Here is a 13,504-nt window from a genome sequence, read left to right on the forward strand (position 1 = left end):
AAAGTCCTATTACATAGGCCAACTGCGGCCCGACCATTTTAATAAACTAGCACCTATCTACTAGATTGGCGCTCATTTACTGGACCTATTACACGCCCCCCCCCCCCCCCAAAAAAAAAAGTCAATGCAGCCCTTGCCCAAACACCTGATACTTTACCTCTTCACGCTCCCAGTCTTCTCTCCTGTACTCTGCAGCTTCCTGGTCCCAGTGGCAGCAGCGTCTGAGTGGCCTGTCAACTGACAGGCTGCTCAGACACTGCTGCCGCTGGGACCATGAAGCTGCAAAGCACAGGAGAGAAGACCTGGAGCATGGAGAGGTAAAGTATTAGGTGTTTGAACAATAGTCAGCTGTGGGACGTGCATCGTTATTGCATGTAGTGATGCGCGGTCACCACCCAACGATTTTAGGTCCAAACCTAAACCAACAATCAGCCATTTCATTGGCTAATCGTTGTCTCTATTACATGGTGAGATAATTGGCCAATTATCACTCCGTGTAAAAGGGCCCTTAGGGTATGTTCCCACTACAGAACTGCAAGCGGAGGCCACACAGCGGACTTCGCTTGAAGTTCCGCCTGTCCCGTAGACTCAATGATATTCTCAAACGAAATACACAATTGACATGTCATTTCTTTGGGTGAACAGCGGATTTCGTTTAAGAATATCATCGAGTCTATGGGATAGGCAGAACATGAATTTACACCGCATATTCGGCAGAGGGAACATACCTCAAGGAGGCATTTTGCTGCACTTCATGAGCTCAGGAAAGCCTCTTTGTTCTATTGAATTTTTCTATATTCTGGAAGCACAGATGGATAAATGAGATATAACATGTGTCTTCTTGATCTAAGAAGTGTCTGCAGATTGAGGCTATGTTCACACTACGAAAAACTACGGCCGTAGTTCTTGCCGCAGAACTACGGCCGTAGTTTTGAGGGTGGAACATAGCCTTGTTTTCAATGGAATCCCGGCCGGAGCGTACACACATCGTATACGCTCCGGCCAGGATCCCATACGCCGCCGCAAACAACTGACAAGTCAGTTTTCTGCGGCCGGAATTCAGTGAATTCTAGCCGCAGAAAGCTCTGTCAGTTCACACAGTGAAGCGAGCGGCTCCGGCCGCTTGCTTCACTGTGTGCTATGGGAAGCTCTGATGCGGGCGCATCAGAGCACCGCGGCCGAAAGTTCATCCGGCCGATAAAGTACCGGCCAAGATGATCCGGCCAGAGACCGGCCGTTCCGTGACACGGCTGGGGTCACGGAATGGCCGGTCTCTTACGCAGTGTAAACATAGCCTAAATTGTGAATTGCAGTTTATAGATTCCCTTTAAGGCTAGGACTACCAGATTACATGTGTGACATTAGATTTGATATTAGCTGCATGATATTGAGATCTTTTTCTTGCTGAAATTTGGCAGGTTTGGATTTCTGCAATCATTTTCATGGTAAGTGGTGCATGGCAATGTGACCGCAATCATCCAAATTAGTTGCAACGTAGCAGCATGGCCACAATTTGCCGTATTGTCCCAGCTTTAGGTTTACTATAGCCAAGCAAAAGTATTCCTAGCTCAGATATTAATGAGCCCTTCAACATTAACCAAACGGTTTATGGCAACCTAATCCTGGCAAAGGACCATTGTGACATTGAGTAAAACAAGCAAACTTTGGCTGCTTCTCCAAATTCAGGCTCTGTATACAGACATATAGGATAACTTATGAATAGGTTAACAGGGTGAATGTTAGACAGGTTTTACAATAGAATGCCTTTTCTGAGGTTAAACAACAAAACATTTTATATGGTACTTTGTAACAGACATTATACAAAAAGACAAAAAAAAAAAAAAAAGGTGTGCAAAAAAACAAGACAATTGTTCTTTTTACAGTATACAGCCTTCTCTTTTGTTAGAGGGAAATGATAGATATGTAAATTTGGGGTGTGGGAGGTTCTATAGAAATGGTTTGCGTAGGCTTTAGTGTTCGATTGTTGTTAATCTTCTCACAAATTTGCAACTTTTCTTGTATTTTGCAAAAAAAAAAAAAAAAAAAAAAGTAGTGTTTACCGGTGAAATCATTTATATATCCCCCCTGTTCTGTTTTATTTTTATCCGTTTTATTAGCAGTGCCACCTTAGGATTAAGGCTTGTGACTTGAGATACATGCATACTTAGTGAAGGGGACTTTTATGTGTTTTATTAAAAAAAAAAAAAAAAAGTATATTGAAAAAAATAAAAATTAGCAAATTGCTAGAAGCAATAACTTTGTTAGTTAGAGGTATAATATATTCTTTTAGCTTTATGGGTAAAATTAGCTTTTTAAATGACATCTACCTGCTATAATTTTGATGAATTTGACAAAATACATTTGGTCTATATGCATGCATATACTTATGCTAATTTCTCTAGTTCTAATAAAACCTAAAATTTAGTAACATTCTCCGAGGGAATGGCAAACCAATACTAGGGGACACTACTACTGTTTGCTGTAAAAAGTCTACAGAAAAACGGTCATGTTTATTTTAAAAATAATTGATATCTGAGCTAGACTTTTTGTCAAATACACATTTTAGTGTAAGTTTAAAGCTACAATTCAGAAAATTGCTAATTACTATAAACAGTCCATAGTACAACATTTCTAAGTAACACATTACTGTATATCAGCATGTACAGTGAAGGTCTCACTCCAAGATATGGTGGACAGCTCTCAAATGCCTCTTCACTCTACGTTTCTCCTGAAAGCTCTTTCCGCAAAGTGGACAATTATGTGGCCGCTCTCCGGTGTGCACTCTCTTATGTTTAGAAAAGTTGGAAGAATTATTAAATCTTTTGTAACACACGTCACACTGAAAAGGCTTTTCACCGGTATGGATGCGTTGGTGACTAGACAGAGCGGACGACTGAGTGAATCCTTTGCCACAAACTTGACAGACAAAAGGCCTTTCCCCCGTGTGAACCCTCAAATGCTCTTTTAAGTCTGTAGCCCTTTTAAACCGTTTGGAGCACACAAAACAAATGTAGGGTTTAGATTCCATTTCGAAAAATTGACACCCATCTTGGTCAAAGTTATTTATGTTAGAGTCCCAATGCTCCATACTTCTTTCTAGGATCAGGTCTTCTTGGTCTGCCCCATCTGAAACACTGAGGGGTAAATCACTCTCGATATTTTCATTGTCACCCTGAATTAACTCCTCAGCAAGTAGTGTATTCTCATTTGGAGACTGGATCTCTTTCTCATCCATCTCAACTTTAGGCTTAGGATCTTTTATCGGGTATTGAAATGAACATCTGGCAAGACCAACCACACCATCATCATCATCACATTCATCATCAGTAGTATCAGATATTTCCACATATATGTCTTGTGCTTCTTTAGTGTAATAGTTGACATTTTCAGCTTCAGATGACGCAGTATTGCTACATTCAAATGTGGGGGACCTAGAAAACTTTGGTTTAATGCTTCCCTCTGCGTTTGTGTGAAATACAGTTTCACCGTTTAAGATGGAGTATTCTGAAACCAGGTCTACTTCATTCTGAAAGTGCACCATTTGTATTGCCTTAATGTCAGTCAAGTTAAAGGGTTGTCTCGCTTTAAAGCTACTTGTCGTTATGGAAGGGGTGACTTCATTCATAATTAATTTCTCGTTACTTTTCTCAGGCGTTTTCTTTTCAGATACAAATTTAATATCGTCATCGTTTAGCACCATTTTACCTAGATCTTTTCGGTTTAAAAACGCACACACGCCATTCGGATAGCTCATGCCATTTTTAATTCGAAGCGGCTGTTTTGAATGAAAGATTTCATCCGTTTTCACTTTCGCAATAATATCTTGTACCGAATGTGTACGCTGATGCTTTTTGAAATTCGAAGAATTGTTAAAAGTCTTACCACAAACATTACAATGAAATGGCTTCTCCCCGGTATGAATTCTCATATGTCCTGTCAAGACCGAAGACTGAGTGAAACACTTGTCGCATATTCTGCAGCGGTATGGCCGTTCTCCAGTGTGAACTCGCTCGTGGTCTTTCAAGTCTGACGTACGCTTAAAAGCTTTTTCACAATAGGAACATGCATATGGCTTTTCGGGCAGTAATACACCGCTTACCTGCTCTTGATTTGTTAGATCTTCTGGCTGACTATGAAGGTGTTTGTGTTTAATAAAATTCGAAGCATCTTTAAATACCTTTCCACATATATCGCAAATATAGGTTTTTTCTATGACGTGAGTACGTTTATGGATTAATAAAGAGGAAGACTGGGTGAAGGCTTTGGCACATAATTCACATTTATAAGGTCGTTCATTTGTGTGTACATTATAGTGGTCTTTTAAGTTAATACTATTCTGAAATGGATGTCCACAGATCTGGCATTCTAAACAATTATTGCCAATATGTATATGTTCATGAAACAACATCTCGGACATATATTCAAATTTTTCAGAACAGACACCACATTTGATTTCCTTTCTAGGTCCTTCCTGGCAACTTTCAATATCGTCGAGCTCCGTTTTGACAGTGCTTGTTGTTCGATGTGGGGCTTCTGACTTGTGAAAGTCTCCCAACTTCATTGCCATCCCATCATGAAGGCTTTGCACGGCTGTACTCATCATCATGTTGGGGTTAGGTATCTCTGGCAGTTCCTTTCCACAACATTCAGTATTCTCAAATTTCAACCTTTCATCAACGTCTTCTTTCTCTCTGGCGCTGAACAATACAAGCGGAACAGGTGGGGGATTTTTTGTCATGCTCCAGTTTTTCAGGCCTTTTAATCTACAAGAAAAGGTAACAAACAAAATATTTAAAGTCTAGTTTTTTAGTCAGTGAAAACCACTACCATGCACACTAGAGTGCGTTATCTACCAAAAATTAACCAAAAGCAAGTGTCACTAGTACTTAGGGGTCTTTTCAATAGGTTGATAATTTAACCCAGGCAAATGTTTCACAAGGGTATGTGCACACTACACAATTATTGCCGATAGCATGCCGCGGATTCCACAGCTCACTCCCGCGTGACTCTCCGCCCATCCCATAAACTCCATTCTATGCTCAGGCGGATTCCGCTATCTGCCCAAAGAATTGGCATGTCAATTCTTTGTGTGGATGGTAGAATCCGCCTGAGCATAGAATGGAGTCTACGGGATGGGCGGAGAGTCCAGTGGGAGCGAGCTGTGAAATCCACGGGATGTTATCCGCAAGAACAACTAAAAATGTGAGCTAGCATTACCAGACTTCATATTACCATTAAACACCATTGAAAGAATGATATGAGTGTCCATTTAGGTAATTGGCACAAATTATTAACACCTTACGATTTGAATAGAGTGCACACACACAAACTATGTCAGCTTTACACCAACATCTTATTGGTGTAAACTGCGTTGTCTTTCTGTACGACATTAATTACAGGAAACTTACAAAATTTTACAACTTCACTTTCAAAGCAAGTTAATGGCTGCTCCTAAGGTAGTGCTGGAATTATTCAGTCTTCACACACACACGGAGCAGCTCTGATGTTCTACTGCTTACTGGTGCTGCTGCCCAGCATGTGATACAACTCCTCTAGATCTAGGAAACGAGAAGAACCAATGTCCCACAAACAAAAGCTAAACGCCAGAAGCTTGACACTGACTGTACATGAGACTGGCTTAGGCTCCCAAAAACCTACTAAGGTTGCCTTCACGCATACTGTATGACAGCGGATTTGACATTGCAAGTTCTGTAGTGAAATCCGCTGCGATACTGTGTACTGTTACGGCCTATGGGCTTTACATTCACACAGTGGATTTTCATTCTTCTGCGAGAATGTAGCCACTGCCTACTTCACTCGAATACATTACCTGCCCACACTCCCGCCTGCTTCTCCAGCTCCTGGGTCATTGATGTTCCGTTCAGTGCGCTGTCCCGCCGGAGTCACTGATTGACTGAGCAGGACGGAAGTTACCCAGGAGCCGGAGAAGCAAGCAAGAGCAGACAGGTAATGTATTCGCTTGATGGCCCGGCAGATGCTGAGTTAAGTAGGCCGTGGATAACAGCACAGAGTAATCCGCTGTGATACGGTACATGCAAAGGAACCATAAAGCTGAGTGTGAGACCTTCATTGGACACACTTCTGCAAAAGAAGCATTAGGTGCATGAGCAGATTCATACAACATACTTATTTCTGTTTTTATAAGATTCTCTAATTAAAAAAAAAAAAAAAAAAAAAAAAAAGCTAACTACAGCGCTGCTATTTACTTGATAGTGTACTCTCCTTGCTCTGTTTATGATGTTCTGAACCCAATGCAGCCGCGGTGTATAGAAACCGTGTTCAGAATGCATATGTGGAGACACTGCCTAAGAAAACACAACTTATCTGAATGTGCTTTGATCTAAACTGTAATAAATTGAATAATGGCCCAATCATTAACCTATTCAGGATTGGAGCTACAAGTTGCCGTACTGTAATGTGTTCACTGTACTTATGCAAGGCCGCGGCAGTACTGAAATGAAACTGCAATATGTGAACACAGCCTAAATAGTATTTTATGGGGGTAGTCCTTTCAAAGCTCACACTGTACAGATAGAATTGTCCAATTAAATCCGCAAATGTACATTGTGCATGTCGGATGATCGTTGCCTTTTATTACACACAGCGATTATCGCTACGTGTAAGAAGGCCTTACATTTTTTTATTTCATTACAGGGGGAATGTCTTAAAATATAAAATATTGAATCGACAAAAGACTCAGATCTGAGTAATGAAGCACCTAAAGGTCTTATTACAGGGAGAGATTATCTGCCCATGTAATAGAGAGCGATTGGCAAATTACCAAGTAAACACTCACTCATTGGTCGATTGCTGTCTTTCAGCATGTTAAAAGATAACCTCTTGCCAGCTGCGCGACTGACAGCTGATTAAAGCGAGAGGCAGCACGGACGGCTGCATGATTTTTGAGCCTTGTAATACAGTCTTAAAGGTCCCCATACACCTTATACTTTTGTCAGGCGCACCATCCGCTTGCACGTTCCTGTATATGAGGAGGACAGGAGGTAGTTGGGAGAGGTAACAGACAGATGAACAATAGTTCAACCATCAGTTATTGAAGGTGAATGGGGAGGCAACGATTACAGTTTTGGGTATGATGCTACAAGGTTTGCATACCTGAATTTGTGGATTTTCTGGTATTCTTTTCTGCAGATTCTCTCTGTGAGATGCATGGGGACTGTCTGCTTACAGCCATTTTCAGGCCTCTCCAGAGATGATATTGGGCCACTCAAGCACATTCACAAAGCTGTCCCTAGGCATCTCCTGTGTTGTCCTGGCTCTGTGTTAGGGTCATTGTCTCGTTGGAAGGTGAACCTTCAGCCTAGTTTGATATCCTGAGCACTAAAAATCTGATTTTCATTAAGAATCTCTCTGTACTATTCTGTGTTCAGCTTTTCCTTCACCCTGACCAGTCTTCTTGCCCCAACCATTTCAAATGCCCCCACTCCAAGATGCTGCCCCACAGTGCTTTGAAGTTAACACCAGATGGGGATCATAATAAAAGTCAGATAAAATAAACAGACTCTACTTTTTTCTCTCTGCTGTTCTCTATATTTAATTCTTTAGCTACTGAGTCTGGCAAAACTGATATGTTACCTATATCCCGCAGATCACTACAATTACAATGATGCATAAACTTAGATATTACTTTTTACTGCTTTTGAATTTAAACTGAAATGTAATAACTCCTAAATGGCCCTAACACATTGAAGTCCTACATCAAATTGCGCACATGCAACCAAAACCACCCTATAGAAAATACTCATAGAAATTTATTTAGGACAATTAACCCTTTGAGGACCAGGCCCAAAATGACCCAGTGGACCGCGCAAATTTTGATCTTTGTGCTTTCGTTTTTCCCTCCTCCCCTTCTAAGAGCTCCAGCACTCTCAGTTTTCTATCTACAGGGCCATGTAATGGCTTGTTTGTTACAGGAATAGTTGTACTGTGTAATGGCTTCTTTCATTTATTATTTATGAAGATATAAATAGGTGAAATCGTAAAAAAGAATGCAATATGGTAACGTTTGGGGGGTTCCTGTGTCTACGTAATACACTATATGGTAAAAGCGACATGATACTATTATTCTATAGGTCAGTCCGAACACAACCATATGCAGGTTTACACAGATTCTCTAATGTTATATATTAATGAAATCCTTTTTTTTGGCAAATAAATAATAATAAAATGGGACTATTGTGACGCTTATAACAGTTTTAGTTTTTCACCTACGGGGCTGTATGGGGCGTCATTTTTTCCACCATGATCTCTAGTTTTTATTAATACCATATTTGTGAAGATCGGACGTTTTGATAAGTTAACATAAAATCATTAATCCGCGCACTTTTTTCCCCCCTCTTTTTGTGTACGCCGTTCACAATGACGCTTGTTATATTTTAATAGATCGGACAATTACGCACGCTACGGTATATTATATGTTTATTTATTTTTATACGTTTTATTTATATAATGGGAAAGGGAGGCGATTTAAACTTTTATTGGGGGAGGGGTTTTAGGGTAGTGTGTTAGTGATTTTTTTTTTAAACATTTTAAGTCCCTTTGGGGGACTTGTACATACACAACTTAGATTTTTACACTGATCATTGCTATGCCATAGGCATAGCATTCATCAGTGTTATCGGCGCTCTGCTGATTGAGCCTGCCTGTGCAGGCTCAGTGACCAGAGCGCCGATCGAACCGCACGGAGGCAGGTGAGAGACCTCCGGCGGTCCGTTTTAACGATCGTCACACTGCGGGGGTCCCGATTGGTAAGTGACAGGGGACTCCCCCTGTCACTTACACGCCGCGGCGTTTAAGGAGTTGATGTCAGCGTGTCTGCAGCGTGTCATTAACGGTGAAGTGCCGGCTGCTCATTGCAGCCGGCCCCCACCTGCTAAGAAGCTCCGCTCCGGAGCGTGCTTCATAGCTCAGGACGTACCGGTCGTCTGGGGACAGACTTCCAGGACGTACCAGTACGTCCTAGGTCGCCTAGGGGTTATAAAAAAAAAAAAAAAAGTATAGTAGAGTATAACAACGTTGCGGCTAATAGCTGGACACCAAAATAATTGCAAGTGCACAAAAATCTATGGAATGAAAAAGAACCCCAGCCATACTCAATGTACATTTCACATGTAATGGCTACTTCCGGGGTTAACGTTTGTAACGTGTCTAGTATAAGAAATAGCAAAAAAGGGCTGTGCAATATCTAATTATTCTGGATGCACATCCCAAACATAATAAATAAAACATGGTAATTCTAGAGAAAAAAAATGGCACAACAACCACATATCTAGAAAGAAGCTTTAATAAAGACAAACATACATACCCCTACCCAAGAATTAAAAACACTAAAATCAAACATTACCACCAGGGACCAAGTATGTGAGCCCCTAGCTCAATAAGCAATAATGTAACAATCATCTCGGTATACAAAAGGTATATACCATGTAAACAAAGACAGTGATAAAGTGTAATGTGTTAGTGCAACAAAAGAATCAACAATACTAACACAAAGTGCAGTAATGTGATATGGAGGAGAGACTGGAATGTGTCACCAATTGACAAGTGATGCTAGCAGACCACTGGACACTACGTGTTTCATCTCTGTGAAGAGACTTCCTCAGGGGTAACAGAAGTATGATAGGGACTAAAAGGTAAACCATATCCAATAAGAAACAAGAAAAGATATACAAATATACAGGACTGTGCCTTTAGAGACATGTAGGAGACATTGTAAGTTAGCTCAAGATGGCTGCCACAGTATGCCTGAACCCTACTGCACATGTGTGAGCATATACCTCTCCACATGGGGGAGTTCCAGAAGCTAGTGAGATTCTAAGAAGCCACTCCTTCTACATTCCCATTGGCTGCCGCTGCCCATGTGTCTAGCAGCATCACACATGCCTCCATTAAAGGGGTTATCCAGCGCTACAAAAACATGGCCACTTTCCCCCTACTGTTGTCTCCAGCTTGGGTGGGGTTTTGAAACTCCGTTCCATTGAAGTAAATGGAGCTTAAAAGGGGTTATCCAGCGCTACAAAAACATGGACACTTTTCCCCCCTACTGTTGTCTCCAGTTCAGGTGTGGTTTGCAATTAAGCTCCATTTACTTCAATGGAACTGAGTTTTAAAACCACACCCAAACTGGAGACAACAGTAAGGGGAAAGTGGCCATGTTTTTGTAGAGCTGGATAACCCCTTTAATTGCAAACGGCACCTGAACTGAAGACAACAGGGAAAAGTGGCCATGTTTTTGTAGCACTTGATAACCCCTTTAACCAGGGTGGATTTGTTTTAAATCAAACTGATTTAAATCACGATTTAAATCACTAGTCCGGAAGGCTTGATTTAAATCAGTGATTTAAATCAAAGTTTCTACCTAAACTAGTTCTTGCTACTTTAACATGCAAGTAGATGAAGATTTTTAGAATCACTTTTTATATTACTTTTTTCTCCCCAGTTTAATGGGTTAATCATTCATATTTGGACACCACTGTTCTGTTGTACTTAGGAAGGAGAAAAATAATCCTGAACTTAATAACAATTTAAATGGATTTATTCAACTGAAACAATAACAACATTACAGCATACGTTATTTGCTTAAACAAACATCCATGTTAACTAATTTGGCTAAACAAAAAAAAAAAAAAAAAAGAAAATAGTCCAAACAATCAGAAACATATTGTCTAACTTCTTGGACTTGGTACTGAAGGGGATGATTCTGTATTCATAGGTTTGTAGAACAATAGGATTAAGGTCTTTTTCTCAACTCTGTTCATGTTGTAACATTTGAGAACATATACAGCCTTTATTCTACTGAGTTAAACAACTCAGCTTTATCTCATGATGGAAGAACCTTTGGATGGTAAAATATTTTCCTCAAAAAGCAGTTTATTGAAAAAAATCCGATTTAAATCAAAAAAATCCGATTTAAATCAAAAAAATCCGATTTTTTTGATTTTTTTAAAAAAATCATTGATTTTTATCCACCCTGCCTTTAACCCTGCCATTGCCATGTTACAATAAAGAGACACACACTTTACCCCTGCATTGGTACAAATGACATTTAGGCAGTCAGATAACAAATTAGCCATAGGCTAAAACAGTGTGACCCAGCGCATGTAATACAAACCTATAAACACCATGCATCACATAAGTAGGCAATGTATTTTTCATGTCCCAGGCTTAATGAGCGTGCATGATAATGTGAGTGTGCATAACAAATATATATAATAAACACATAGGGCCATAAGCCCACAGGGGACTCCCCCAATCAGATAAAACCTAACTTTTAATATCTCCTAAAACCAGGATGAATGAGTGCTAATGAAATCATATAATACGTGAGCTAAAAACAGTCTGCTCTACCATAAGAGTATAACATGTACTATCGGATCAATATCATTTATATATCTTCTCTATAGAATAGGAGCAAGACTGCAGTTAAAGCCACACACACATGCAGTCTTGCTCCTATTCTATAGAGAAGATATATAAATGATATTGATCCGATAGTACATGTTATACTCTTATGGTAGAGCAGACTGTTTTTAGCTCACGTATTATATGATTTCATTAGCACTCATTCATCCTGGTTTTAGGAGATATTAAAAGTTAGGTTTTATATGATTGGGGAATACAAGTTGGGGGAGCTCCCTATGTGTTTATTAGTTGTTGATTACCCCCTTCCCCAAATCATTGGGCACAATCTATTTATCTAGTAACTAATATATATAGGTCTAAAGCAGGAGTGTCAATCTTGTGGCCATCCAGCTTTTACAAAATGTCATTTCCCATCATGCATGGCCATCTAAAGCTAATGCTTTGGCTCTCCAGGCATGATGGGAATCACAGTACTGCAACAGCTGGAGGGTAACAGTTTAACACCTGGGGTCTAAATTATGTTTGGCATAACAAAGAGTAAGGGTGCGTTTACACAGAAAGATTTATCTGACAGATTTTGAAAGCCAAAGCCAGGAATGGATTTGAAAAGAGGATAGATCCCAGTCTTTCTTTTATGACCTGATCTTTGTTCATAGTCTGTTCCTGGTTTTGGCTTCAAAGATCTGTCAGATAAATCTGTCTGTGTAAACGCACCATAAGGTTCCATTTACACAGACAGATTATCTGCCAAAGATTTGAAGCCAAAGCCAGAAACAGACTATAAACAGAGATCAGGTCATAACGGAAAGCCTGAGATTTCTCCTCTTTTCAAAACCATTCCTGGCTTTGGCTTCAAATCTTTGGCAGATAATCTGTCAGATAATCTGTGTAAATGGACTCTTACAGATTAATATGAGCATGCATGGTGATGTAAGCGTGCACACTGAGCACATCCCACAAGTATATAATATATCCACTATGCTTAGTAGCCGCTATGTCATGATCCTCCTGCCATTATAACAATGCAAGCAATGCACAACCTAATACGTCAAAATGTAAACATTATACTATGCATAACGGTCGCAAAATAGACTTGCAATGTGTTTATTACGTCCCGGACATGTGAGCGAGCGTGCATAACAAATATATCTCACAATGGATTGGTTGTGACTATAAGTCTAATGTATGTCTGCCCTAACCCAAAGTTGAACACAGCAATATGAGCATAGTAATGTAAGCGTGCACGCCTAGCATATCCCTGTAAGTATATAATAAACCCACCATGCTCAGTACTTGCAGGTATGTCAGGATTCTCCGGCCATTATAATATCAGCAACACACAACCTAATCTAAATATTACACCATGCATAACCGTTACAACATAGACCTGCAATGTATTTGTCACGTCCCAGGCTTAGTGAGCGTACATGATAATAAGTTATAACCCATGAACAGATAAGCATGGAGCGGTTGTGGATACAAGTTAGATCAACAGTATGTTTGGCATATCCCCAAGTTAGACACAATGATATGAGCGTATAGATGCCGAGCACATCCCACGAGTATATACTATATCCACCATAACTACAGATATGTCAGATAGAACAATGCCAGCAATGCACAACCCATGATATATCAGAAAACTAAACCTTACACCATGCATAATGGATGCAACCCAGACTCTGATTGATGGCACACAGTAAGTTTCCATCCTGCATACATTATAACATGACACCTGTATAAGATAAGAGAGATAGAGGTAAATACCCACAGATACAGATGTAGGGGTTAACACACAGTTTGCTGGTGGCATGAATCTCCCGGGTAGTAGATAAGCCTGGCGGGCGGAAGTGTCTACTGCACATGCGCTGAACCGAGAACTAATCCCCCCTGCAGTCACATGGATACACAATCCCACCCCCTGACGTCTAATATACTAACAAAGGAGCCGGCTCTAAGACGGTCATGTGACAGGAGCAGGGCGTGCCCTGGTGATGTCTGAGGAATGCGGACACGCCCCCAGGAGCCCGGAGAACTATCCAGTTAACTCTTTCTGCGCTGGACATCCCATTATCCCATTGTGACCATTATTAGCAAATGTATT

General features: G+C 40.4%; 1 protein-coding gene across 1 annotated transcript; it reads right to left on the minus strand.

Moving 5' to 3' along the window:
* Nucleotides 1–532: 532 nt before the first annotated feature.
* On the minus strand, nt 533–13,251 carry LOC138770035 (zinc finger protein 271-like). The gene is made up of 2 exons (XM_069948900.1): nt 13,172–13,251; nt 533–4,763 (listed from the first exon to the last, which is right to left on the minus strand). Exon 2 carries the CDS (start codon nt 4,736–4,738, stop codon nt 2,675–2,677), a length of 2,064 nt encoding a protein of 687 aa, XP_069805001.1. The 5' UTR covers nt 4,739–4,763; nt 13,172–13,251; the 3' UTR covers nt 533–2,674.
* Between the last annotated feature and the right edge of the window lie 253 nt (nt 13,252–13,504).

The sequence above is a fragment of the Dendropsophus ebraccatus genome, chromosome 12 (assembly GCF_027789765.1).
Source record: "Dendropsophus ebraccatus isolate aDenEbr1 chromosome 12, aDenEbr1.pat, whole genome shotgun sequence".
Taxonomy (NCBI): domain Eukaryota; kingdom Metazoa; phylum Chordata; class Amphibia; order Anura; family Hylidae; genus Dendropsophus; species Dendropsophus ebraccatus.